Source organism: Sorghum bicolor, chromosome 3 (assembly GCF_000003195.3).
Source record: "Sorghum bicolor cultivar BTx623 chromosome 3, Sorghum_bicolor_NCBIv3, whole genome shotgun sequence".
NCBI lineage: Eukaryota > Viridiplantae > Streptophyta > Magnoliopsida > Poales > Poaceae > Sorghum > Sorghum bicolor.
In genome coordinates, this window is record NC_012872.2 from 67,064,094 (window position 1) to 67,091,922 (window position 27,829).

Consider the following 27,829-nt stretch of genomic DNA (forward strand, 5'->3'; position numbering starts at 1 on the left):
AGGGATTAGGGCGTGCGGGCGGCTGAAAGGTCCTTGTTTGATTTTGGTAATTGAGTGACAACTTAGGTGGACTAATAGTGTCACTACAAGAAATCTATCATCTTTTGACATTTAACATTAGTCATAATACATGGAAAATAAGTCATAGGTTGTCATTTGTGACAACAAGTTGACAAAAAATGAAATGTCAAAAGATGACTGTCTTTAATGACCACTTATTACTTTTAGTGGGCAAAGTCATAGCATTATGACTTTGATTTTGAAAGTCACAAACACTTATGACAACTGATTTAAAGTCATAAGTTTCTTGAAGCTCACCACATAATTATATATAATTTTAATTTCATATTAACCAGATTTCATGCTTAATAAACATCCATAACAGGTCACATTATTCATCAACCACATACATATGTAAACAATAGCTGCCCACAACACTCATCAACCATATAAGATAAGTTGTCTCAAGTTTTCATTCTAGCCAACATTACCAAGTCTGCTTGCATAATTCATGACAAGTCACCATTACACAAGGAACAACACACATACAATCTAGCTAGGTCAAATGGCAGGCACAGGTCATATGTTTGCGTGCACAATCTAACTATCTAGATTCACTACAAAAAGCCTCATCTCCATCTTATCAAAAGCAAAATGTCATATGTTTCCTTCCTCTAAGGCCTCCCTCAACCTGTAACATCAAGATGGCATAAAAAAATTTAGCAAGAAAATGAATACACATGTATCTATATTTGTGTATCCCAGAAAACAGCTAGCTGAAAATTAGACTAGCAAAATGTTTTGCATAAAATACACCACAATTTGTATACTAATTGTTCCATTTTTTTGCATTCCCTGCCATTTGCAGTTTATTTACTCAAAAAAATAGAATCCATAACAAAATTTCTAAGGATCAATCTAAGTTTCATGTAAGACATCAAGCAGATTTCAATATGAAATAAAAAATTATATCACAAGCAATGGCTAGGGAAGCAGAAACCTACCAATATAAACAAGTAGAGCTGCTACCAACAAGAGCGCATTCAAATGCCTTCCCAAGGTGTCCAATTACACGTGGAGCAGCTGCAATTACAATATGATGATGTCAGACTTGGCTGGTATATATCAACAAGTTCAGAGAAAATTGGTACACGACATAGTATATAAGTCTCTAGATTGTAGTCTCTGAGTCTCCCAACTTCAATTTATAAGTCACTCTTTATCAATTAGAGGCTGGATGTAATCTTTTGTATCACAGTAATACAATTTCTATTCTTTTTCATTTAGCTGGTATGATTAATTGATAAGAAACAAAATCCAAAATTATGCTGACTCAAGAGATTGGTCTTATATTTTATCAGATTTATCTCAAAGGCTCCTAGCACAATAGCTCTTTCAGTTTGCAATATGCACTGAACCTGCAAAGAAAAGGTTAAAAAAATTATGCAAAGACAGTGAGGTTGAGCAATGCAAAAACATGGAGCAAGCTGAACAAAATCCCATGGGAGAAATAAACACCACACACTGTAAGCGTAAATACTTGTGTATATTTTTACAAGGGAATCTGTTCACTAGACACTTATAAAAGCCATGGAGTTCGCAGGCAAGAAAACATCAATGAAATAAAGAAATAAGCCAAAAGGATATTTCCATTGAAAAGAAAAGAATTAATGATTTGCATACAATACACCACAATTTATATAGCCAATACAGTATGCTTTTTACCGGACAGGATGTAGGTCTAGTGGCAACTGAAATATACACACAACGAGTGGGCTGGGTCAGACAGAGACCCCGGAGCCTCCGCGCCAGAGCCCGGAGGTTCCGCGCTATCAGAAACTCACTAGATATATTTTGTGTATGCTTTATACCAAGAATGCAAACAATATTGAATATATTGTTACGTCCGTGATGCAAGGGCAACAAATCTATATGAAACGCATTACATCTCATAAATATAGTAGCAACTGAAATATACAGACAACGAGTGGGCTGGGTCAGACAAACCCCGGAGCCTCCACGCTGGCCAGATCAGAAACTCACTAGATCTATTTTGTTTATGCTTTATACCAAGAGTGCAAACAAGATTGGAAGGGAACACCATGGTCCTGAGGATGAATGAGTCAACAACACGGAGAAGTTGTGAGAAGAGATTGGACCTCGACTCACCAGATCACAGGGACACGTGACGATGGGTGTTCTAAGAAGAGACTCTTCCTTGCAGTGCTTCAGGCCCTCCATCATTGGGTTGCCAGCGCCATTCTCGTGCCGATCTGAAACAAGAAAAGCACAAGCACGAATTGGACCAAGATCTAATGAAAACAATACATTCACAGGCCACACACACAGAGAATCAATCGTTCCGAAGTGCAGAGCCCCATTCACAGGCCACATTCACAGGCCAAAGCGCAGAGCCCCATGCTTGAACGGTTGAAACGAGGACACACATGGTAGCAGCAGCATCCTAATCGAGACGCAGATCAGATCTACCACCTGTTTGCCGCGTCGGAGGCGGAGGGAGAGGAGCTGGAACGAGCTGAAATGAAACGTACCGTTCCTGGCCGGCGGTGTCCCAAATCTGGGCCTTGACGACCTTGCCGTCGACCTGGAGGGAGCGGGTGGCGAACTCGACGCCGATGGTGGACTTGGACTCGAAGCTAAACTCGTTGCGCGTGAAGCGGGAGAGCAGGTTGGACTTGCCGACGCCGGAGTCGCGGTCAGGACCACCTTGAAGAGGTAGTCGTAGTCGTCCTCCGCCCGGTAGCCCGCCGCCATTGCTACTTGCTCCGCGCCGCTCCGAGTCCGAGACCCTCTCTGCTCTTGTCATGCCGATTTGGTTTGGGGGCGAGAGAGAGTGGTGGTGGGGTGGGGGCGTGGGGAAAGGAATGAAGAGGGACGGGGAAACAGGAATGGAAAGGAAGGGGGCAACGGGCACGGCAGCGAGTGCGGTGGGTGGTGCCGTGCGCTGCCGCAGGTGGGGGATTTTGGTCGGGTGGGTTTCCGCTTTCTCACGCAATGGAGGCCTTGTTTTAGTTTCCAAAATATTATACAAAAAATTTCACGTTCCCTATCACAACAAAAGTGCTACATTTTTATTTTGCAAAATGTTTTTGGAAGTAAACAAGGCCTGATAGCGTTAACCAAAAAACAAAAAAACTTTTTAAGATTCTACGTCATATCAAATCTTGTGCACGAGTGAGCTGGGTCAAACAGGCCCGGGAGCCTCCACGCCAAAGCCCGGAGGTTCCGCGCTCCACGCCAAAGCCCGGAGGTTCCGCGCTGGCCAGATTATAATGTTTCAAAAAATTTAATAAATTATCTTGTGACTTATCACAATATACCATTTGCTATATAATAATAGTAAATTGGTTATTATGACATGGTAAATAATGTCATGATATTCCATTATACTAGCATTAAGACATATTTTATGACATAAATTAATTAAAGTCACTAAGCTAAGTTGGCTCCACAAAAAAAGTCATAAAGTAATCAAAGTAGTGACTATTTAGTCTAATGTCATGGGGTAAAAGTCATAAGATGGCAAATTTCTTGTAGTGTGTTTATATGAGATACACAAGAGATTAGTCCACATGTGATTATGTGATGATGGAGGAGCTCATTGTATATGAGACATGATATGGAGTCATGTGATCAAAGTGGAGAAGATCAAGATGAGGCTTGGCTCGATGGACCGGTTGCAAGAGTGAAGGGCAAATCAGAGGCTTTGAGGCGAGAGACCGTGTGTGACGGTGAAGCTTGAGCAAGACTTGGCACCGATGGACCGAGGCAACGGTGAAGAGCAAGTGAAGTCAAGACGATGAACCAATACGGTTACGTGATGATATGAAGTGGATCATATCATTTGTGATTAGTTGGTGCATGTGTTGCATCAACATTAGAGGAGATGGAATGGAAAGCGCAAGGCAAAGGTATAACTTAGGGTATTTACATTTCACTGGTCATAGGTGTGTAGAGAAGTTTATGACTGGATTTAGGATAGATGGTCATACTATCAAGAGGGGCAAACTTGTTTGCATATCGGTCATCTAGTGCCACTTGAGCGATCTAACTTTGCATACGTATTAGAATCGAGTGGCGTGACAAGTTGAGAGGCTAACTCTATTGGGAAAATATTTATAAAAAAGCTAGCACACATACACATGGTGGTGTACACTTGGTGGTGTTAGCACATTTGCAAAGGAGGCTGTGGATGATGAGGTGGAGAGGGGTTTGGGTTCCTCTCTCCCTCCCGCCGAGCTTGCGAGGCGGAATCCGACGCTTTTGAGAAAATAAAACGTATATTTTTTATTGTACAAGTGGAAAGTTTGAAGAAGTCGTGGAGAGAAACACTCACCGGACGTTGGTGTTGGCAGCATCGGACGCTAGACCAGAGTGTCCGGTGTACTGTCAGGTTCTGGCGTAGTCATCTACTAAGCATCAGATGCGGGTCAGACATTGATCGCGCATCCGGTGAAGCCGACGTCAGCAAGTAAGAAAGCAAGTGTTTCTGACAGAGAGAATCAGACACCCATAAGAGCGTCTGGTGGTGCGCGTCTGGTGACCCCGCGCGAGAAACACCCTCTCTGTGTATGGGTCTAGTGTGCATAGGACACGTCCGGTGCTACTGTTTCATATGCAAGCACGAGCTAGCCGTTGACGGCAACGACAAACGACTAGTGACACGTGGCTGTCATCTAAGCACCGGACGCTAGGTTCGAGCATCTGGTGGCACCCTGCAGCGCGTTCGGTGTCCGCGGGTTTTGCCCAATAAAAGAGCAACAACTAGTTTAGCCCTTGAGGCTATAAATAAAAGTGGTGACCGGTCTTGGCTGGTGCTGAGCACCTAGGGAGACTTTGTGTCCTCGCTTGAGAGTTTTTGGGAGCTCTCTAACTCACATATGTTTGATAGTGATAATCTATTTGTGTGAGTGAGCGATTCTAGTGCGATTGCGTCGTGAGGTTGCATCGAGTGGCACTAGATGTTCGTGTTGCAAGCCGATGGTGCTTGTTACTGTCAAAGGTTGCCACCTTCTAGACGGCTTGGTGGCTTATGACTCCATCGAAGTACGTAATGAGATTGTGCGATACTTCGGAGAAGAGATTGTGAGGGTACGGTGCTCACCCCGTGGGGATCACGAAGAGCAACTCTAGTGGATTGCTTGTGGCTTGGAGGATCTCCATCTTGAGAGTGGATGTGCGGCACCCACTGAGGGTTTGGCTTTGGAATACCAATTAGCTCGTGATCTATCAAGTGGTGTATCGCCACAACGAGGACGTAGCTTGGTGGCAAGCAAGTGAACCTCGGTAAAAATCACCGTGTCAACATTGCCTACTCTTCTCGGTGGTTTGCATTCGCCTTACACAAGCTTGTATTTACATTCAATATACTTATTCTTGAGTAATTGCTCTTGTAATTAGTTTAGCTTGTGTAGCTTGCTAGTTACCTTATTGCTTGTGTAGCTAGAAGTAGTTCACTTGCGTGGCTAATTCGGTTTGTGTAACCTTGTTAGTCACATTGCTTAGCTTGTGTAGTCAAGTAAGTTGTGCTCTCTAATTTGGCATTGGTTGTCTTGTTATTGAGCTTGCTAGTGAGCTTAGGCTTTGTGCGCTTTGCCTCAGTAGTTTGTGTAGGAGCTCCACAGGTTTGCAAAGTACTAGTTGCATAGGTTTGTGTGACCTTGCTCCTAGAATTGGTTAGATGAGCTCTAGCTAAGGTAGCACCTTGTTAGCTCACTTATGATCTTCTACAAGGTGCTAGAGATCTTAGATAGAGGGGTGTAGTCTTGGCTAGACCAATAGTTTTAGTTCCGCATTTGTTTCGATTAGCTAGCGTAATAAGTTTTAGAAAGGACTATTCACCCTCCCTCTAGTTCGCCATCTCGACCCTTCAGCGGTGGCCACTGGCCAGGGCCTAGCCGTACTAGCCACCAGGAGAGGGGAGTGCAAATGCGGACTGTGTGGATCCGTCTGGATCCGTCGACGGCTCAGCTCGAAGTGAGGTGCGACGGCGAGGGGATGGGAGGGGAGTGAGGTGCGGCGGCGGCGGCCAAGGGACGGGAGGGGAATGCGGTGCTAGTATGCCACAGCCAGGGGACGAGAGGGGATTGAGGAGCGAGGAGTGGCCGTGCGGCAACTAGGGGATGGGAGGGGACTCGCGGCAGCCAAGGGAAGGGGATAAGGCTAAGAAGGAATAGGATAGGGATTGCTATTTTAGGCCATATTGGGTTTATGGGTTATGCTGAGTTACTTTCGCGGATTTATGAAAAACGAGATACAAAATAGAGTATCTCGATGAAAATGAGATTCCGTAAATATGGACAGACAAATGCTCTACCATTTTTTATTCCGCTTTCGTTTTACTCCGTCCCATTTTTGTTTATCCCACAAAAAACAAGAACAAAGAAAAAATATGAAATACGGTTGCGGACGGAACGAGACCGTCCGTTTTCAACTTTAGATGGGGAGAGGCGGTGCCGGTGGTATCCGTGGTGGGGCTTTCTGGATGGAAAATCCTCGTTGAAAAAGCCCAGTATACATATCATGCAATCACTTACATTTGCACATGGTCTTTCTTAGATTCTTAGCCCACGAGGCCACGATGACCCAAGATTTGTTTTTCCTTGGAGGCGGCGTCCGTTCGCCCGACCCGCACCACAACCTTATTACCGTTAATAAGGTCTGGTTTAGTTTGCAAAAAAATTTGGGTTTCGCTACTGTAGTATTTTTGGCTTTATTTGATAATTATTATTCAATTATAGACTAACTATGCTCAAAAATTTCGTCTTGCAAATTATAGATAAAATGTATAATTAGTTATCTTTTTTATCTATATTTAATGCTTGATGCATGTGCCGTAAGATTTGATGTGACGGAAAATCTTAATTTTTTTTTGGAAAAACAAGACCTAAATACGAATAAATAAATTCCTATATAACGGCCGCCGCCATCCACGTATTTCCCCTTCGCCCCCTCGTTCTCACAGAATTCGCGAAGCAGCCCCTCCGCCCCGTTTCGTGTCAGCTTTCTCCCGCCCCAATTTTTTACAATTTGATCTTTTTTTTTGAAAAAAATTCTCTTTTGGACTCTTGAAAAACTTAAACTCAGTTTTGGACCCAGAGGGTCGACGCCGTGCTTCATGGCGTCGAGGTTAGACGTCTCGACGCCGTGGATCACGGTGTCGAGCTCCATGGCCTGGCCCAGCGTGGCGTCTACGTGGCGGTTTACGTGGCAAAAAAAATCCTAGCTCGACGCCGCAGATCACGGCGCCGAGCTGTTCAATGGCGCCGAGCTGTTCAAGGGCCGGTTCAACGAGTACGGCATCGGCGTCTGGGACGCGAACACGGGCGAGCAGGCTGACTTCTTCTACGAGCCGCCCGGCTGCGCGCGGAGCGACGCCGACAGGCTCCAGTGGCTCGACGGCACCGGCACGATCATGGTGGCCACCATGTTCCCGCGCACCGACTCCTCCTTCATTAGCCTGCTTGATTTCCGGGACAAGAGCGTCGTCTGGTCGTGGTCCGACGTCGGCACACCGGCGTCGCTCGAGGACAAGCACGCGGTGCATGCCGTCGTGATGGAGGACGGGCGGTCAGCTGTTCGCGTCGACGGGAGACACCGTCTCGGTGTTCAGCGGACCCGACTACGTGCTGACGTCGACGCTGCGCGGCGGTCAAGGCGGCGCCATCTGCGACTTCTCCATCGGCGGCGATCGACTCTTCGCCCTGCACAGCGAGGAGAATGTTTTCGAAGCCGCCGGCGATCATCTGACTGTCTCACAGGATTAGTCGTGTTACTCTTGTAATCGGTGGTAAAGGAATTAATTACTGACACAGTTTCGACAGAAAACACACACACAAACTGTACTTTCTCATCATTTTTAATTTGTGATGACACTCGTTCTGCTTCTAGAAAGGAATATGGACATCAGTGGAGCATTGTATTGTCATTCTCGACAAACACCTTTCTTACTCTTTGCTTTCTGTTCCTTCTGATGTTCATTATCACCCAGCAAAAAAATTGCCTGCTGCTGCTGATCCTGAACACGTCAGCAGGCAATCATGGGCTGTCGAGGTCGTTGCGTACCCGTTGTCATGTGTAATTACTGATTAGGAGGTCCCATGGGACCCTAATCACATTACATTATACATTATTATTACCATGATGAACTTCACTCAATATGTCTCCCTTAGAAAAAAAAATAGGAGCAAAAATTGGCTCCCTAATTGTCTTTGTCCCCCTCCGCAAGGAAAGAAACAAAAAGGAACGAAGAAGCAGATCATGTTCAGATCTCTCTCTTTTGCTCCAGCAGTGTATTTATCATCCACTCATCGGACTGACGATCTCATCTCATCCCCTTTTGTACTTTGTCAAGCTCTCCGCTAAAACAAGTCAGGCTAGCCTCTATTCATGCCCCGCTTCACATTCGCACACACCACATCTCTTTTTTTCTGATCATAATACTACCAACCAAGGCATAACAAGACAAACAGAAGCATATTAAACCAGAAAGGCCGTGTGCTCCAGTTCAATTGCATCACATGCTTGTGCACTCCTAGCACAATGTCACATCCACATTCAGTCAAGGGCCCAAAGGCCTGGTACTAGTTACTGACAAAAGATTAACTTACTTAATCACCATGAAATCACCGTCTCCATGTCCTTGAAGTAAAGCATACTGAGTAACTGCAACTTATGGGCCTCTGGTGACTGATAAGATCACTCAGTCAGATTAATCAACACTAAGCACAGCTCACCAAAAGATTCAGACTCAACTCTGCTGCCTTTTACATTTCTGTACTCCAGATTTGTTACATGGTTTCAAAGATGGGACTCATCTACGTACCAATTCAAAACAACCAGAATGATAGATAATAATACTGCAAATATCTACATGGTTTCAGTCACATAGTCTATATGGTTTAAAGAGGTAACTGGGAAAATTGCTTTTCTGAATTCGATAACAATGCCTATCTGCCTGTTATATTTTGAACTATGGTGGATGATACATACTGTACAAAATCTAAATTTCTCCAGAAACAAAAGGACAAGAAAAAGGGCCCAGAGGTGCACAGAAAGGCCAAACTGAGGCATACGATGTACACCAAGATGACCCTGCCAACCTAGCACAACAGCATCAGAGTTCTTGCCATTGTTCATTGAATCTTCTTCAGTTTGATAAAAATAAGCACCAACCTCCGTCAACTCGAACACTGCACGTGCTAGCCGAATATTTCTTCAGTGACTCAATAACACGAGGGGTGCAGTACTCATCAGCCGCAGCGAAACCAAGATAGTTATAGGAACCCAAGTTAAGGCATTTGGTTGTTGCTGTGGTACGACTGCATCAAAGATGCACCAGGTTAGATGTTGACATCCATGCTGAGACAATTGCTAAATGGCTATAGGAGGGATTGTAAGAGTAACGCACTGGAGTGTCTTGTTGCAGTCATTTGAGTAGCGCTCAACCACATCGAACCAAGCATCTGGCGCACTGGCAATCGGCCGGCCAAAGCAGTCCTGCCATAGCAATTGAGATTAGAAGCCAACAAGGAATCATAAATAGGTAAATGCTGAAACTGTAACCCCTCACATAGCGGGAAACGTTGGCAGTCGCCTCACCTGGATGCGGAGATAGAGGCGGCGCGTGTAGAAATCCTCTAGACCCAAGCAGATCGGCGCGTAGCCCTGCGGAGAAAGCAACATCAAGGAGGCAGCCGGCGTGAGACCCGCGACCGCCGGCGAGCTGCGCCAAACGCCGGCGAGGTCGGAGCCCTGCCCCCTCGACGACGACGCCGGCGGCGGGTGGGAAGCCCGGGGACGACCAGGGACGCGGCCAATGGCCGAGGACGGCCGGGAGCGCGACGAATTCCCGGAGGCGCGACAACGACGGCGGTCACGGGGCGCGACGACGGCGGGGATGGGGCGCCGGCGGAGGGCTGGGAGAGGACGGGGCGCGAGGACGGCGGCGGAGGCCTGGGAGAGGACGGGCGCGAGGACGGCGGCGGATGGGCCGAGGGCGCGAGGAAGCTCGGGTATAGACTAAGACCTCGACGCGAGGTCGACGCCATGATATGTGGCGTTGAGCCCCTGCCATGTCATGCCATGTCACACGTGATCTGGCAAGTGACAGTAACCTCACGTCGTGATCCATGGCGTCGAGGCGTGTAACCTCGACGCCATGAAGCATGGCGTCGACCCTCTGCGTCCAAAACTGAGATTAAGTTTTTCAGAGGTCTAAAAGAAAAAAAAATTTCAAAAAAAAGTTTAAATTGTAAAAAATTGTTCAGGAAAGAACCAATACAGAGAAGCCGTCGATTTGCTGCGCAAGAACACCGACACCGCCGCCTCAGAGCTGCCTCTCCCCGCTCCGCCGTCCGAACGCTTCCCAGAACGGTTCCATGGCGCACCGGAAGCCGGAGGCCAGAGCCCCTCCGCCGCCACCCTTGTGGAGGCAGCAGCGGCTGCGGCCAAGCGGAAGGGCAAGGAGACCGTGGGTCTTTCCCGCCGAGGCTCCTCCGGTGGCAGGCCCCCTCTCTCTCCGCGCGCTGCTTCCGTCTCGAGGTCTAGGGAGCTGAGCTCCGCGGGCGGCAAGGCCCCCCTCTCGCCCCGCCCGATGTCCCACGCGGAGGTGGTGGCGAGGGCTAAGTGGACGAGGAGTAGGAGAACCATCGATATGGCCGTGGACCAGACAGCCGAGGCGGATGAGTTGCCGAGTCAATCGATGAAGCAGGTGCAGTTTCTCGGAATCTTTCGACTGTGTTCTTGCTCTTTTGTTGTTTGCTTGATATTTAGGAGGCTGAATTCTTCTGTTCTTGGGATCTTGGGAGGATGTTTGAGTAAGGGTGGAATCCTTCGGCAGATGTTGGGGGCAATTGGTCGTTCTGCGGTTTTTTTAAGGAAACAGAAGGGTTCAGAGCCCCTAACCCACTACTGGAAAATTAAATTAAGCAAAGGGAAAACCAGGGTTAGAGAACAGAGATTTATCTAGGTGCACGTTCGTTCTTGCACTGGTGTGTTCAGTTTGATGAAAATCTGTAACTTGCTATTCCTCGCTGATTTCTATATGTTATCTTGCTATTCCTCGCTGATTTATCTATGTTTCATTAAGATAACATATAGCAAAGTGTCAATTTACATGCATTGCTGGTTTTGGCCCTTCCTCGCTGATTTCTTAAGGGCTCGTTCGTTTGCCCTGTATTGAGCTCCTGGAATGATTCCAGCTGGAGTTGCTTCATTAATTTGTATAGTTTTTATAATCTGGAATTGTTCCTGGGCCAAATCCAAGGTAACCGAACGTAGCCTAAATTGTCTTGGAATCCCAAGGCATAGTCATTTCAATAGCTGACAAGAACAGATAAGTTGAGATTCGGATTTTGTTATTACTACTCCCTTGTTTGAATATTTGACTTTCCATGTTAATTCCCAAACAGGTGAAGTCTCCAACAACATGGCCTGGGAAAGTTTACAAGAAATCACTTTGGAGAAAGGTACACATGATGATTTTTTTCTTACATTTTTGTTGTCATCGGTGGGTAGTGTGAGTGCTCTTTGTGCCAATTTTTGTGTGTGAGATGGGTGATTGGGTTCTTTCTGTCTTCGTGCTGTCCATACTTATATGCAATACTGATACCAGAAAGTTAATTGTGGCAAAAAATCATGTCCAAAATGGTGTAGCATCCGAGGGTAGAGATGATAGCAATGACAAATATTATTGAAATTCAGTTTATGTTCTAGCCAGATTAGATGATTCCTGATTACTCTTTTTTTAGATAATGGATTCCTGATTACTCTTAGGCCCTCCTGTGATCTGATAAGGTTTCAAGGGAAAGAACAATGTTGTTGTGATGTGTTGAAAATTCTAAAAAGTAGAAACTGTAACTTGCTATTCCTTGCGTTTATTTACTTAACGGCCACTGGCCAGTATTATGGCTTATCCTCCATTGTACTATAAAATGCCTGGTTGACGCATTGGTCTATCCTGTAGCAATAGAGACAATTCTCAAATACAGAAATTCTGGGATATTTATGTACTACTGTTTAAAAAGGTTGCATTGCCCTTCCCATTGTTTCCTTCTGTGAACTGTCTGATCTTGATTCTTGGTATTAATTATTCACTGTTGCTGCTAATTCTAGCAAAAATTGTGAATATTAACCCATTTTCTGTGGAGAAGGTTTTGGACAGGATAGGAAAATCCAGTGGAAATTACACAAGAGTGGATCCTCATGTGAGCTATCAGGTTTGACTCAAAACACTATTTATGTGCCTCGTCTAATTGATAGTATTGGCTTGTGATGTGACCTTAATTGGCTTTGAAAATTTAGAAAGTGCAGTATGTTCTTTCTTTTTTTCACTGAGCAAATCATATCAGAAAAAAACATTGCATTTATTAGTGGCTTAAGGTTTTCTTAAAATGTGGAGAGCTGAAAATGTGACAATCAGAACTGCTGCTTCCTAGTTCAGATCATTTTGATTTGAATTTCTTTGTTCTTGTGTTTGTGCAGACTGTCAATATGTCTGGGATCATCAGGCATTACAACCTCATCGAAATGGTTGCTCGACAAGTGGAATGTGGTTCAAATGCACTGAACTTTTGCCGTGGCTATTCTGAGTTTAGACCAGTGCATGGAGATGGAGAGTGTTTCTACAGGAGCTTCATATTTTCCTACCTCGTAAGTGTCCTCCCTTTTCCTTGGAATAAGAGTTATGTTTAGTGGTTAATACCATAGTTTGTGCCACTCCAAAACAGGAGCAAGTTCTTCATAGGCAGGATACACATGAGGAACACCGTCTTCTTGCTGCTGTTAAAGGAGTGGCTAGGCAACATGCGCACCTTGGGTGGGCCTCTGAATTTTCTAAGAGCCACAAAGTAAGCTCCCGCCTTCTCCAAATTTGGCATTTCTGAGATAAACATGCTTGGTGTTTTTCCAAGTTAAGTCAAGCTGCAAACTGGATCTGGCATCTCATTTTCCTTTTTTCTTTTATCATTTGCAGGATACGCACCATTGTTTCACAGTAGTGGCACAGTAACATGCCATCACAATTTTACAACCTGTTGATTAAAATTTGAATTTATTTGAAATGTAACAATCTAAAATAATGCTAATAAAAACATATGTTTTGAGATAAGTTCACTTTCACAGAACAGCAATAATGAGATATAATTAGAGAAGTAAAAGGGACCACGCTTCTTCCTTACACCGAGATAATGGATTCATGCTGCTTTCTGTGGTAGTTTGATCAAATCACAAATGTTCTCAATTACTGGTAGAAGCTTCACAGACGAGTTTAAATGGCCAGTATTGTGTAAGCATTATTGCAAGATATTGTGATATGATTATCTGATCTTTTAGGCATTTAAGAAGCTGATAAAGAAAGTCATTAGATGGAAGACACACAGCAGATGGAAGCATGGGCCAACTAACAGGTTCCTAATATATTTTGCAATTCCATCAAAGTGTTGCTGCCAATGTATCTCACACAGTTTAGTGTTTTTCAGCTACGGCCAAGAGAAACTTCTTGAGTTCTTTAGCAGTTATGACAGTACGAACGAAAGTGAGTAAAACACCGCCTTGAACCCTTCCTCCAATTGTATCATAGTTCATTGTTCCAATACATTTTGTCTGTCAGTTTTTACTTTCCTCAGATTGGTAGCAGCTATCTGGATATGCTCCCACAGTAAAGAGTTTAAACCACTTGTTCCTGAGCTTAGTGAAGGTTATACTCTCATAAACGTAAGTATATCACTACCAGTTTACCTTGGGTTCTTATATTACTTATTAGTTCTGACTCGCTAATGCATGTTTTCCAGAAACCTGATGCTCATTCTATCCACCTTTTGTCATTAAAACAGTGGTGCTTTGACGAAGTTATCCATCGTAAGGTGTTCACAGATCATGTTCAGATAACAGCAATAGTCAGGGCGCTTGGGGTGCCACTGCGAGTGGAATACCTCTTTCAAGAAGCTGGTCCAGACCTCTACACTGTCCACGATTCCCATGAAGTTCCTCTGGTGACCCTGCTATACACGAATGAGCATTATGACATCTTATACCGTGATGAGCGGTGCAGTCAGCAGATTGCCCAGGTACAGAGTTATGATAGTCCAAGTTTGAATTCTTAATTAAAAACTGCCTAGTTGGCTATTTCCTCGTAAGTTGGGTCTCGTTTTGTGAGTCATCCAAAGTCCGTCAAATGATTGGATCCTTCTATTCAACTTATATTAAATCTGTCCCACTGATTAGACCAAATAACCCATGCTTTGTTTGCTTGCTACACTAACAGTTTAATAAGGGTAAAGCAAAAGTGGTGCAAGCCCTTGTGCCAGCATCAGCACGAAATGGATCTTGTGCATCTGCCATGGGCGCCGCTGTTCGAGTGGGCTGGTTAGTATTCGTATCAGTCTGCAATTCAGTTCTCTCCTGGATTGCAGGCTGCTGCTATTGCAAACGCCAGCAGCCACAGGCCCCTTCTCCAGAGTTTAGCTGGTTATCTGTGATGGGGTCACCAATCATTAATTCTGATTGTAAGTGCTTCAATTATATCCATGCTTCTTGTTTCAAATTAACCTCATCTTGATGGCTTGCTTAGTTGGATACAATTGATGATTGAATGGGCAAGTTGTTTCTACTTTTCAGCAAGCTGTACCATTTCTGCATGCACAATGTGCATTGAAGCACAACATAGACTAGCCTTTGAGAGATTAAACGGGAGAGGATCCTTCACTTTCAAGGCTAAGGTGCCAGCTGAACCTAAAAAGACTTGCTACAGGACAGGTGTTTGGAACCGTGAGGATGGGGCCCATGTTGAGGAGGTTCTTCTAGTTATTGCTGCAAAAGGGGGTGTACTAACTCAGCGTGTTCCAAACAACATCAAGCTCCCCATTGATGGCTTTTTTACTATAAATATGGATGATATTGGTGGCTATCAGATGATGCGTATTATCTATGCACATGGTCCAATCATTGGAAGCTTATGGGCTGCAAATGGATACTATGACAGCATAACTGGTGACCATGTGTACAGAAGAGTACGAGAGAAGTTCAGGAAGTCAGAGGATGGTGGCCAACATGCTGTAGTTTGCTTTGGTTATAAATTCAATAAGAGAGCCAAGGAATCACATATACACATAATGGATAATCATACAGAGGACGGACCTTTGAGGTGGATAGATTTTTCAGCCTTCGACTATTTTTTCGTTCCTCTGGTCACGCCTGTTGAACTTCATCAATTACACAGAAAGAAAAGGAAAGAAAATCAGACTATTGAAGCATGTGTCACCCGATGTCTTTCTGCATGGGAGAAGAGGATTATGCTTTGGCTCATTGCCCGTGAGATTGAGAGATATTATCGACATCCAAGGAGAAAAGATCATTATGTGCAGATTGCCCGGGTTACACCAATGAGATGATAGAAATAAACTTTTCTATTATTATTGTCTTGATTCTTGAACAAATCAAACATTGTACATTCTGCTGTAGCTTCATTAAAGTCTTGAGTTGGTACATTGATTATTTTTTCCTGATCACATTCTCTTATTGTCTTTGTGATATAATAACTTTGCCTTCACCATTTTGTGCATATACAAAGTAAATCCTACTTCATGCGGATTCAGTAATCAAGGAAGTTGGTCCCATTCCATGCGGATTCTGTATTATGTATGATCCATCAGTCTAACAAAGACAGTTTCTTCGTACTCCTCTATAGACATGATTCCAGTGCATACTACTCACCTCTCGTTACAGGCAGCTGGAGGCAAAGGAGGTTCAGAGTGCAGCATTAGGAGCTGGACACATCTCTGAAAATGTCACTGCTATAGTTGGATGTATTTGTTTTCTGTAGGATGTAAAATGGATATTGCATTTCAGCAGCTATTGTAATGGGCTCTTGTTGAAATTTCAGCAGCAATTGTAATTGACAGATATTGCATTTTAGCAGTAATTGTAATTGATGGATATTGCATTTCAGCAGCAATTGTAATTGACAGATATTGAATTTCAGTGCCAAAAGTGGGTAATTGACATTTCAGTGCCAAAATGCATGTAATTGACAGATATTGCATTCATAGCAGTCATAAAAGATGTAACATCATTGCATCATCCAGAAATTGTTTAGATGTTTGCAAGTGTTAACAGGCATCACATAAGAAAGCAAAAGATCTAAACCAGCTTGTTAGCTAAAAGTTCTTAGCTACTGCTTCCTAAAAATTCTAAAGAGTTGCTGCCACTGTTTCCTGTCCATCAAGGCAGATTAGCTGCTGCTCCCTTTCCTTCCTTGCTCTTCTTTGAAAGTGCTCTTTTCACTGGTGCTTGGTCCCGCTGCCTTCCTCTTCCTTGCTGCAGCGGCCTTGCCTGCCTTTGTGCATGTCGTCAGTGGTGTAGGTATTGGTACAGGCTTATTAGAGCTTATGAAGACACAATCTGGCAATGGACGTTGAGGCTGAGAGAGTGATGTGGATTGAAAATCCTGCATGAAATTACTAGTTAACACATAATCTAACACAAACATTGTTAGCAAGGACACTTTAAGGCTGGAACCTCTCACTTCTCAAGCATGAGATAGCATGGTAACAAGGGACACCTGTCAACTGTCACCTTCTGCAATCACATGTCCTTGCATTGATGTCTACTATGTGCTGGTAATCCTTTATCTCTTGGAAGACACCCTGCCCTGATGGTGAAGCAAAACACATATTTGCAACTCTGCATTTTTTGCGACTCTTTTCCTAATCTTGGGACAGAAAGCACCTTGTATATTTTTTTCTAAGGGCACTCTTAGGGCAGAAACTATGAAGTAGTTTCTATATACTAGGATGTTGTGTCAAGAAACTATGCTACTCAATGCAACATTTCTAGGGCCTTGTTTCACCCTGAAAACAAAAATTTTTCAAAATTCCCCGTCACATCGAATCTTGTGGCACATGTATGAAACATTAAATATAGACGAAAACAAAAACTAATTACACAGTTTAGCTGTAAATCACGAGACGAATCTTTTGATCCTAGTTAGTCCATGATTGGATAATATTTGTCACAAACAAACGAAAATGCTACAATACCGAAAACTTTTTATTTTTCCGAACTAAACAAGGCCCTCCTCTCCCGGATCCTCTGCTCCTGCTTTCTTCTTCCCTACTCTCCAACATACAGCCCGGTGACCGGTGAGCTCGGGACGTGACAGCGTGGTCAAGCTACGGTCCGGGTACAGGCGAGGGGGCCGCGAGCTCCGCAGGCGCCGCCGCCGGACGGCCATTGCCGTGGGCGGGGCGCCAGGCGGACACGGTGGCATGGGCGGCGAGGTGCTCAGACTGGATCAGACCAGAGACGTTGCCGACGTCGTTCCGGGGCTGCTGTGCCTCTTACCAACATAAGGCCAACACATGCCAACATGCATGGATTCCACGATGGAGTGCAGGAAGGCCTCGTGGAGGCCAACGCCCGTGCCGTGGCTGCTGTGCCTCCTGCTCTCCATGGACGCGTCCATGGACAGTGCGGGTGACTTCGCTCAACTTGTCGAAGCATCCGTGGATGCGGCACGGCGCTCTTCGAGGCCGGCAGCGTGGGCTTCATGCCCGTCGACCACAGGACGAGCTCGTCAGTGACGCCGTGACGCTGCTGCCTAGTGATGAGGCTTGCGGAGCAGCCGCCAGGGCACGTGTCCGCACAGTTGAACTTGGCTTGCGTGCGCGGCCGCGGTGCCGCCGGAGCTCGCGTGAGGCTGGTAATCTCCTTCGTGGCGAGGCCTGGGCGCACCGGATCTGGAGGAAGGGGATAGAAACGAAGGTGCCCTCCCCCAACGCGATTTGCGTTTTTTTTTTTTTTACAAGCAACGGGGGGAGCCGTTCCCCATCTAAAATTGGCCCGAAACGCCCCGTGAAGTAATACATGTTTCAAATTACAGATCACCTAGTTGGTGATAAGTGGGGGGCGGGGGGCGGGGGTGTAGAAACCATATTACAATACTTTCTATGCAATCTATCCTTGGCCTGAACTAGTCATTTGAGAGAAATTTGTGATTATAGGACTCCAATCGTGTGGGTTTCGCTATAATAGGACTCTAAACATTTGCTTCGCTAAAATGACTCCTGAATTGTTACAACTTTGCTATTATAACATTTGAGACTTAAATTGAATGTTTTGTACTCAAATATCTTCCAAAGTTGAAATATTTTTAATTAATGATCATATTGCCCTTAGGGGCTAATAACCAGCCTTGCCTGGCCGGCTGCTACGCCTGGCCGGCTGCTGCCCCTGGCCGGCTGCTGCACTGCTGCTATGCAAGTTCAGCTGAGGAAATGCTCTCCACCGGCCCAAGTTCATTAGACGCACTGTAGAAAGCCGCCACCCGTGCATCTGCTGCTGGCTGACTGAAATTCACAATTTACAAATCTGGCAACACAGCACCAGGACCGACTGAAATATATTTCATTGATGATTAACGTGTTACTGTTAGCGCGGCTGCTGCTGCTTGTCACAACCACAAATGTAACACAAATAAGCAAAAATATGGATCCAAGCCATAGATTCAACCATAATTATAACACAAACAAGATCATCTAATAAATCCACTATTTGTAACAATCACAACCACATGTTATAATACAATAATCCAAGGTGCATGAATAAAACACGAGTCTACATCTCATCAAACACTAAAAAAATTCATTCGAAGCGTAGCTTCCTCTTTAGAGTCATCTTCTTTGGTGCCGTAGTCATAGTCATGGGAGTACTAGCGTCGGGTTGTGAAGATGTGCCCTCTCCTAATAACATTGCAAGTTTGCTGCACATAAATTGGAATCACCAAATGAACTACTGTATGGTTCATTTGTAATAAAAAATTACCTTCTTGTCACCCTCCCTTTCTGCTGCTAAATTACTATAATTTGAAAAAAAATAGTGCATGAAAAAAAAATATTACGGCGGACCTATAACACTCTGCTAAATTACTACGACAAGAAAAAAAATATAGTGCATGAAAAAAACTATTATGGTGAACCTATAACACTTTATACTGCTAAATTACTACGACAAGAAAAAAATTATAGTGCATGGAATACCTTTCAACTTCAACCACGGGAATGTTGTACTCTATTGCCGGATGATGAACAGTGGGCAACAATGATCTCGCCAGAGCTGTGGAGTCCGCTGCCGGCAATTGCTGACCATTCTTCAAGGCACCAGGGGCCATCGCCAGGCCAGCAGGGGCCGCGGCCAGGCCGGCAGCCAAGCCAGCCGTGGCCCCGTCCACACCGGCGGCCAGCCCAGCAGCCAGACTGGGCGCCACCACGACTGGTCGGTCTAGGGCTTCGGGAGGGTCTCCATCCATGACGAAACGCGGGAAGGAGGGACGGCCGTGCGGCGTGGGCAGAGGCTGGCGGTCAGCGGGCTGTGGACGGCGCGGCCGGCGGGCAGAGGCGCTTGGTCTAGGGCCAACACTAGAGAGGCACGTGAGGGAGAGTCGTGCGATGGTGGGCAGCGACGCGCTGTTACGTGAAACGGGAGATCAATCCATTACCCTGAAGAGCATTATGGTCAATACGTGAAAGTATTTCAATTTGGTTTAAGATTTGATTAGAATACGTTGAATTCAAGGATCCAAATGTCATTATAGCAAACTGTCAATATTTCAGAAGTTATTTTTACAAAGCCGATGTTACGAATCCTATTATAGCGAAGCCCACACGATTGGAATGTTATAATAGCAAATTTCTCGCCATTTGAAAATAGCTGCACCAAGACTGGGGTATGTGTCTTTTCTTGGCTGAGAACCCGTGACTCCATAGCTGAGCAGCGGATTTGCAGCGGCTGAGAAGCTGGACAGCTGAAACATTTTCTTGCCTGAAGACCTTAGCGTTTCTGAGTTTCCAAATTTCCCAGCAGGCGAGCGCTAGGAAAGCCGGAAATTCGTCGACGAGAATCCCAGGAGAGGGAGTGACCGAGGGAAGGTTTTGATGCTGAATTCCAACCATAGAGTTTAGATTAAGGCGTTTCCAGAAGCTTACAGCGATTGCACAGCCTCCAATGATATGATCCGGGGTTTCCTCGCTCGCATTGCACACTTGACAGGTTGCGTCTTGTACAATGTGTTTTTTGCGGAGCACAGACCTACTTTGAATCCTTCTCTGGACTAGGAGCCACATGAACAATTGCACACGGGGGGAGCTGAGTTTTTCCAGACAAAGTTTGCCCCAAGATCATTGTGTTGCCCCCTAGATTTGAGGAGTGTGTACAGGGCCCCGGTGTCAAGGCCAGACTCTCCCTTGCTGAAAACCGAGAGTCTCTTGTCTGTCGAGCTGTCCAGGTTGACACCCCCCCAGAAGCTGCTGTACAAAATGCAATTCAGTTGTTGCCCTCGCAGTCAGCCTTGGCACCAACGAGTTAGGCAGACCATTGTTGAACATTTCTGCGACAGTACAGTCCTTGTCATTGCAGTGGCTGTAGAGAGCTGGGCACAAATCTTCCAGGGACTCATCCTGGAACCAGACATCATGGCAAAAGGAGCAGGTGGTATTTGCGTAGTTTATTCCACTCTCGATCGTAGCGTAGACGTCGTATAAGCTTTGCATTTCCTTCTCTTTTTTCCCATTGTACTTAACTTTCTGTCTTCTCTATAGGTGTCAGCCTAACACAAAAACTCAGATGTTATTTGGAAAAATCGCAAATCGCTTTGTTGACTAGTGAAAAAATCGCCTTACAAACCGTTCTGACTCTGAAATCTTGGGCAATGAGCCAAAGACGTGCAGTGCAGTTGTGCAGATTCAAACCTGATCCCACGTTGCATCTCAGGGATATTTAAACAGAAGACATGCAAGTAAACATAACAACAAATTGAATCTCAGCACCGTCCTGTAATTTAGCAATTTTCAGCTGTCAAGTCGAACCCTACCAAGGGCTGTGTTCGGTTGGCAAATCATTCCATCTGATCAAAGGTTATATAAATTAGCCAAACAATTCGGTTAAGAATCAATCAAATGTATGGTTCCTGGGAACCGAACGCGACCTATGTTTAATCGAACTGTGGAGGGTTGTTCACTCAGGGTTCAAGAGCGGTGGAGACACTGCTCTCCTTGCTCCCAGCCAAGGTTGCCAAGATCGTAGACTATATAGTTGAGTTGGATTCGGCTTCGTATAAAACTGTAAGAGGGTGTTTAGTTTCCCTTTTATTGCAAAAAATGTTAGGTTTTGATCTATTATTTTATATAATGGAACTAAACACCATGTAAAATTTTTTATAAAAAAGTGTTTATTCTCCATTTTAGATTTTGGCCTCAAGACGCTAAAAAACCAAAAAAAGCCTCAAGAGACTCCAATGAGGATGATAAATTCTGCATTTTGGATGGAACTAAACATAACCATAAATTTTTTGGCATTTTACATTCTATCATTTCAAAGTAGTTGACATTTTATATTTTGAATTTTTTTGAACTAAACATCCCCTAAATATGAAAATATAAAAACGTAGACTCTACTTAGGAGGTGTTTAGTTCCCCTCTTATTCCAAAAAAAATTAGGTTTTGGTTCGCCATTTTGCATAATGAAACTAAACACCATATAATTTTTTTGATAAAAAGGTGGTTATTCTCCATTTTGAATTTAGGCCTCAAGAGGCAAAAAAACAAAAGCCCAAAAAAAACTTCAAGAGGCCCTCATGAGGGCAATAAATTCTGTATTTTGGATAAAACTAAACATAACCCTGAAAATTTTGACATTTTGCATTCCATCGTTTTGAAGTAGTTGGCATGGGGAACTAAACACCCCCTTACTAGGATTGTAGAATCAGACCACTTAATTAAGATCATAAAGATGTAAAATCATGAGGAATGCTAAGCCCCCGCCCACAAGGTATTTGATGTTTGTTCGATTTGAGTGGGGGAAGAAAGACGTCGTCCGATTTGTCTTTGGTGGCAGTGCGGGCTCTAGGCCATCCTCCTTCTCCTCCTGGATCTGAGCCCACCGAAGATGAAGACAACAACAGTGGTAGCTAGGGTTCTGGCAAGCCTCTCTTTCTCTTTTTTCTCCATCTCCAGCGAGCATAGAAGAGACTCAGGCCAGACGGTGAAGTAGGCGAGTGATTTAGAGGCTTTTTGCGGCGATAGCAATGACCGAGCTAGGTTTAGGCGGCCGAGGGGGGGGGGGTGGCGAAGCTATGGCGAGAGGTGGGGGTGGGGAGACGAGCAGCTAGCGAGCGGCTGAAAGAAGGAGAAAAACAATAAAAAAAATGTGTGTGGGGTTGTGGCCTGTGCGCAAATGACATACTCAAAATCATACATTTTAACAACTCGTATTGTGTACATATAGCTTGTGAATTAGACGGCAAAAAGTTAGGAGGTGTTTGGTTTCCTCCGGTAAACTTTACTGTCCATCACATCGAATGTTTGGACACATGTATGGAGCAACTTTATGACTTGTTTCATTGCTTGTTGGTCTAGCTTACCTGGGCCAAACAACACTATCCAGTCTCGTTCCATCAAACATGAGATTGCTAGGCAGCGTTTTGACTTTTGAGGTCCAATCCAAATAGGCGCTTAGATTCCATGGACATGACTGCTACCACCACTAGCTCTCCTCTCCATCTCGAGGAATTGGCCAAGCGACGGCGCCCCGCTGCCGTTCTCCAGGTGGCTCCGGAGGCAGAGCGAGAGCAGCAGGGCCCTGACCCTGAGCTTGCCGCTCCTGGCCGCCCTCGCGCTCGGGCGGCGCCGGCTCTCCATGGCGTCCACGAGGCCGATGAGGCTTGCCAGCGTCACGCCGCCTCTGGTGCGCGGCAAGGACCAGGCCGACTACAGCAGGCAGTAAAAAGTTAACGTAAGATCATTACATTTTTGAGATGCTAGAAACAAAACTCCGTAATTCCTACGACGCTAGTACAAAATTGCCAGTGATGAAACCGTTGTGGCATGAATTGCATTTTGGATTTGTGAATTAGCGAGCTGGGGCAGGGTGTGGCTTCGATCCGGACGGACGTACCTCGGTGTCGAAATCAGTCGAGGGCAATGAAGAAGCGCTGTGAGAAGAGGTGAAGTTGGTGGCGAAGGAGGCTGATGAACCAGATCGATTGGCAGCTCCGAGCAGTCCAGCTCGTGCATTCAAAGCCCCAAGGCCAAGAGGCCAGCCGTCCTGTCATGTCACCAGGATTAGCCGCAAGATTTGTGACCTCTAAAATTAGATGTTACCATACAAACGATGGAAACTGAGATAGTAAGAGAAGTTCAGATAACGGAACCTCGGCCATGGCTGTGACCGTGCTTTCCAGTTTGCCCAACCACGAGAGACAGCATGAAGGTGTAAATGAAGAGGACTCCTTCAAACGTCTGGAGGTTCCATTTTATGTAGTATAGTAGAGGGGAAAGGGAGATCACGTGAAAAAGCTACCCGATTGGTTAGCTAATTTATTGACCCCCCTTTTGCTACTATTCGAGGCTTAAAGTGGAGGAGGATATAGAAATGCCAATGCTACATGGACGCGCGCGATGAAACGGGTATGCTTGTGCGGCATGCCATGAGCCCATGATGCCAATTGCCAATGCCGGCAACTGGCACCATGTTCAGCCAAGTGGAAGCCGCATCGGCAGTACCGCGTGCACGAAGCGAAACTAGGAGGGTAAAGTTAATAATCCGGGGGGGAAAAAAGCCTGGAAAGACGGAGTAGGAATCATTGACGGCATAATCGGACAAATGAGCGCCTGAGACCGAGACCACGGAGTAGTCCGTTCTGCAGCTGTATCGCACGCTGTGCTGGACTGCTTGCGCGCAGTCAGGTCTATTTCTTTTCCCATTTCCTTCTCGACCCCGGAGGACCCAACTTTTTTTAGGCTCGTTTAGTTCAAAAAAATTTGCAAATTTTTTTCAGATTCTCGTCACATATATCGAATCTTTAGACGTATGCATAGAGTATTAAATAACGAAAATAAAAACTAATTGTACAGTTTGGTCAGAAATGACGAGACGAATCTTGTAAGCTTAGTTAGTTCATAATTGGACAATATTTGTCAAATACAAACGAAAGTGCTACAGTGTCGATTTACCAAAAAATTCTGTAACTAAACAAGGCCTTAAAGTTGGGGCAAAGTTTAGGCACAAGATAAACCAAAAGTGAAAGAACATACACGGCTCGTTCATATATTACAAGCGTAAACACAACGGACGATTATCTTGTGCAGGTCTGTTCGAGCTGTGCAGATCTGTTCAACGCCGGTCTGTTCGAGCTGTGCAGGCTGCCGCAGTCATGGAGATGATGTAGGAAAGGAGTTGACTGATGCTCGCCGGTCAATAGCTGGGGGCGTCCGTCCATTGACGTCGCCTACAGATGTGCACAGTGCACGGTTATCTCGAGCTCTTTGCTTTCTCAACAAATCGGGCGAACGATGGTTAATTGTGGTTAATTATTGTGTTTGGATGCTGTCAGATCGCGTGATGCGTGCTGACATCTACAACGACTCGCTAACACACATGGTTCCTTCTTTGAGAAAAAAAAAAAGAGAGAAACTGGCGGGACAACGGCTTGAAGGAAAAGCCTTCAGGCCCATCGGTCATGACCGCTCGAACAGGCCGCCTGGTCAGCAGATGCAAATGGGAAAACGTTGTCGCGGCCCAACTTCACTCCAGCGAGGTTCTCCGTTGTGGACTCGTGGACGTGGACAGTGTCCTGTGCCTCCGTGCGGGCACTGCATTGAAACTTGAACAACAGCTGCAAAACAAATGGTCTCTTTGTTGACAAACTCGATACTACGACGGGGGTACTTGACCGGAGCAAACCCTTTTTCTCTCGTTTCTTTCCGCTAGCAGCCCATCCATCCATCCGTGCCAAACCCATTTATTACCGCACGCGAGGGCCGAGTCCTGACTCCTGATCCTGTCCACGGATTGTCCTTGAAATTCTACGTGATGAATGGAAAGTTTGTGACAGAATATCCACGAATTAACGTCTAGACAAATGCAAAAAGAGCCGTGACGCGGTGGACTCTGGACTCATCTACCCACATGGCATGTGGGTAGATGAGTCCAGAGTCCACCGCGTCTCCACGGCTCCTTTTGCATTCGTCTAGACGCCAATTCGTGGATATTCTGTCACAAACTTTCCACTCATCATCCTGAAACGAAGCAGCAGGCAGCACATCCAGATCCGTTTGGTTCTCATCAGGATCCAGTGGCATGTGGGTAAATGAATCCAGAGTCCACCGCGTCTCCACGGCTCCTTCTGTCACAAACTTTCCACTCATCATCCTGAAACGAAGCAGCACATCCAGATCCGTTTGGTTCTCATCAGAACGATAGAACGCATGCCTTGACGTCACCCATGCGATACGGCGTGGCCGGACGCCGCCGCACAACCACACGAGCACGCAAAATAAATAGAGCCCGCACCGCCACCTGCCCGCTCCCATCCAAGCCGTCGGCACACCTCGAGAGCGCCACGCACAGCACAGGCAGGACGCACCCACGTGACCTCAGCCGCGCCCACCACGGCTGCCGAGTCCTGGGTGGCTGGTTCGGCACCACGGAATGCGGGTGGATTCAATCAAAATTCAAATGTCCCCTGTTGAGTGTTGACGTTTTGTCACGGTCGCCGTCCGTGTCCGGCCCAACTTTTGAACGTTTCAAAGGATCTCATCAGAGCCCGAGCGCAACAGCACAGGTATTCGCAGTGCTCTCCCCACCAATTAAGCTCGTCCAGTGAGCCTCGTCCGTCGTCCTCGTCCCATTCCCACCCATCCCACCCCACCCCCCATTGGCCATTGCTCTGACTGCTCCGCCGTGCGTGCGTCACCCGCGCTCGAGAGGGGTGTGTGTGTGTGTGTGGTTTGGTTGCGCACCCAACGGCTCGCCCGGCATCCTACCGCTTGTTCGCTTGCGAGATTGTGCGGAGTGGTTGCTGGCCGGCAGCCGCGAGGACGGGCGGGGCGGGGCGGGGCGGGCATACCGATAAAGGCGAGAGATCGAACGAAGGCGTTGTTGTCTCATCCGTGCTAGCGTCCGTCTCGATCGCTCGTTGTCTCAGTCTCGGCTTCGACGGCGGACATCGATCGGGACATAGAAAGGGGAAGGCGGACGATACGCGAGCCGCGAGCGTTGTGCGCTGCCATGGACGCGCCCTTCTTCCACGAGCTCAGGCGCCAGGCCTCCTCCTACCTCACCGGCAAGATCCGCTCCGCGCGGCTGGCGCTCACCGACGTCACCCCGACGCAGCTGTAAGTCGATCGCTTCCCTGATTATTTCCTTCTGACAGAGTGATGGTCGGTCGATCTCATCTCTCCGTGGCGTTCGTTGGTGCGCGTAGCATGACGGAGGAGGCGACGAGCGGGGACGCGTCGCCGCCGAACGTCAAGACGATGGGCCTCATAGCCCGGCAGGCGTTCGAGGTGGACGAGTACGTCAGGATCACGGACATCCTGCACAGGCGCTTCGCGAGCTTCGACCGCAGGCAGTGGCGGGAGGCGTACAAGGCGCTGCTCCTCCTCGAGCACCTCCTCACGCACGGGCCCCGCAGCGTCGCGGTGGAGTTCCAGAAGGACAGGGAGGCCATCGAGCAGATGGCCACCTTCCAGCACATCGACGAGAAAGGGTAATAATAATCGTGCTCTCTCTGACGCCCATACCATACCATACACCCGCGCGCGCCGCGCGTGCTTGCTCACCTGACGCTGACGCGGTCGATGAACTCGCCGCCGCAGCTTCAACTGGGGCCAGACGGTGAAGGGCAAATCGGAGCGCGTGCTCAAGCTGCTGGAACGCGGCCCGTTCCTGGAGGAGGAGCGCGAGCGGGCGCGCAAGATCGCGCGCGAGATCAAGGGATTCGGCAGCTTCAACCTCAGCAGCGCCTCCCACTCCCACGCCATGTCGCAGCCACAACCCGGTGACGGTGACGACGGAAGCCGCGGCTACGGCCGGAGCAACTCGCAGTACAAGGAGCGGTGGAGGCACGACGACGACGACGGCGGCCGTTTCGGGCGGAGCAACTCGCGGATGGAGGAGCGGTGGAGGCACAAGGATGGCAACGACGGCGACAAGGAGAATCTGATACAGAGCCCGGAGCCGACGCCACGGGTCGCGCGGGAAGTGGAGGCGGAGGTGGAGGAGCTGCACCACCACCACCCGTTCCACGGGTTCGGGCAACAGCGGCCGGAGGCGATGCTGCTCCTGAGCCAGTGATGGGATCAGCCGGTTCGTGTCATGATGGTGTGAAAAGAACCGTGTGCTCGACTAGCTTTTCTCCCTTCCTCTTCCTCGAAGGCTGCAGGGTCAGTATTTTACTGACACTGCTATGTTGGGTGCATCATGCATGAGGACTTCGATGTTCTCATGGTTTCTGTTCGCCATGCGCCATGAATGGCTGCTTGGCCTTGTAAATTTCTATCCTTTCAGTTCTGAATTCTGATACCAGGATGTACAACGAGAGACAACATACAGGCAAGTCTCAAGGTTCCAGCAAAGCTCTGGAAACCACGTATTCTAGGAGTGAGAGAATGAGATCCTCCTGCCCAAGTGCATCTGGGCAAATCTTTTAGTCTGAACCATATACTGAAATAAAGCAAAAGGCAGAAGTATTCCTAATCCAGTTCCTACGGACAATCCTCCGTCGGTAAAGCTAGGGAAAGTATGATAATACAGTCCACAGTATCCATTCAGGGGCACTAAATGTAACATTCCAAGATTATCACAATGGAAGCACAGCCAGTAAAATTGTAAGATAAAAATGCCTAAAGCCGATCTTTGTGTAGTGTTTTTACATACCATTTGGTTGTCATTATTGCACTGTTTACCATCACAGGATTCCAGCTATTTTCTGCACTATGACCATGTCAATACTTGCTAGGGGTGGAGTAAAAGCACG

The 27,829-nt window shown here is 46.6% G+C and overlaps 4 protein-coding genes and 1 pseudogene across 4 annotated transcripts; 2 read left to right on the top strand and 3 right to left on the bottom strand.

Annotated features, from left to right (window-relative positions):
* On the bottom strand, positions 2,465-2,775 carry LOC110433758 (annotated as a pseudogene).
* Positions 8,478-10,069, bottom strand: LOC8057778 (long chain base biosynthesis protein 2d). The gene is made up of 3 exons (XM_002458696.2): positions 9,622-10,069; positions 9,431-9,519; positions 8,478-9,341 (listed from the first exon to the last, which is right to left on the bottom strand). The coding sequence occupies exons 1-3, from the start codon at positions 9,703-9,705 to the stop codon at positions 9,170-9,172; spliced, it is 345 nt and encodes a 114-aa protein (XP_002458741.2). The 5' UTR covers positions 9,706-10,069; the 3' UTR covers positions 8,478-9,169.
* On the top strand, positions 10,275-15,931 carry LOC8085840. Its single transcript, XM_021455140.1, has 11 exons — positions 10,275-10,732; positions 11,433-11,489; positions 12,174-12,239; positions 12,505-12,672; positions 12,750-12,869; positions 13,354-13,427; positions 13,500-13,555; positions 13,631-13,734; positions 13,812-14,087; positions 14,285-14,525; positions 14,638-15,931. Exons 1-11 carry the CDS (start codon positions 10,616-10,618, stop codon positions 15,408-15,410), a joined length of 2,052 nt encoding a protein of 683 aa, XP_021310815.1. The 5' UTR covers positions 10,275-10,615; the 3' UTR covers positions 15,411-15,931.
* On the bottom strand, positions 22,283-23,401 carry LOC8057780. Its single transcript, XM_002458697.2, has 3 exons — positions 23,222-23,401; positions 22,966-23,115; positions 22,283-22,778 (listed from the first exon to the last, which is right to left on the bottom strand). The coding sequence occupies exons 1-3, from the start codon at positions 23,228-23,230 to the stop codon at positions 22,524-22,526; spliced, it is 414 nt and encodes a 137-aa protein (XP_002458742.1). The 5' UTR covers positions 23,231-23,401; the 3' UTR covers positions 22,283-22,523.
* Positions 25,489-27,553, top strand: LOC110434224 (clathrin interactor EPSIN 3-like). Its single transcript, XM_021458093.1, has 3 exons — positions 25,489-26,186; positions 26,276-26,560; positions 26,670-27,553. Exons 1-3 carry the CDS (start codon positions 26,080-26,082, stop codon positions 27,145-27,147), a joined length of 870 nt encoding a protein of 289 aa, XP_021313768.1. The 5' UTR covers positions 25,489-26,079; the 3' UTR covers positions 27,148-27,553.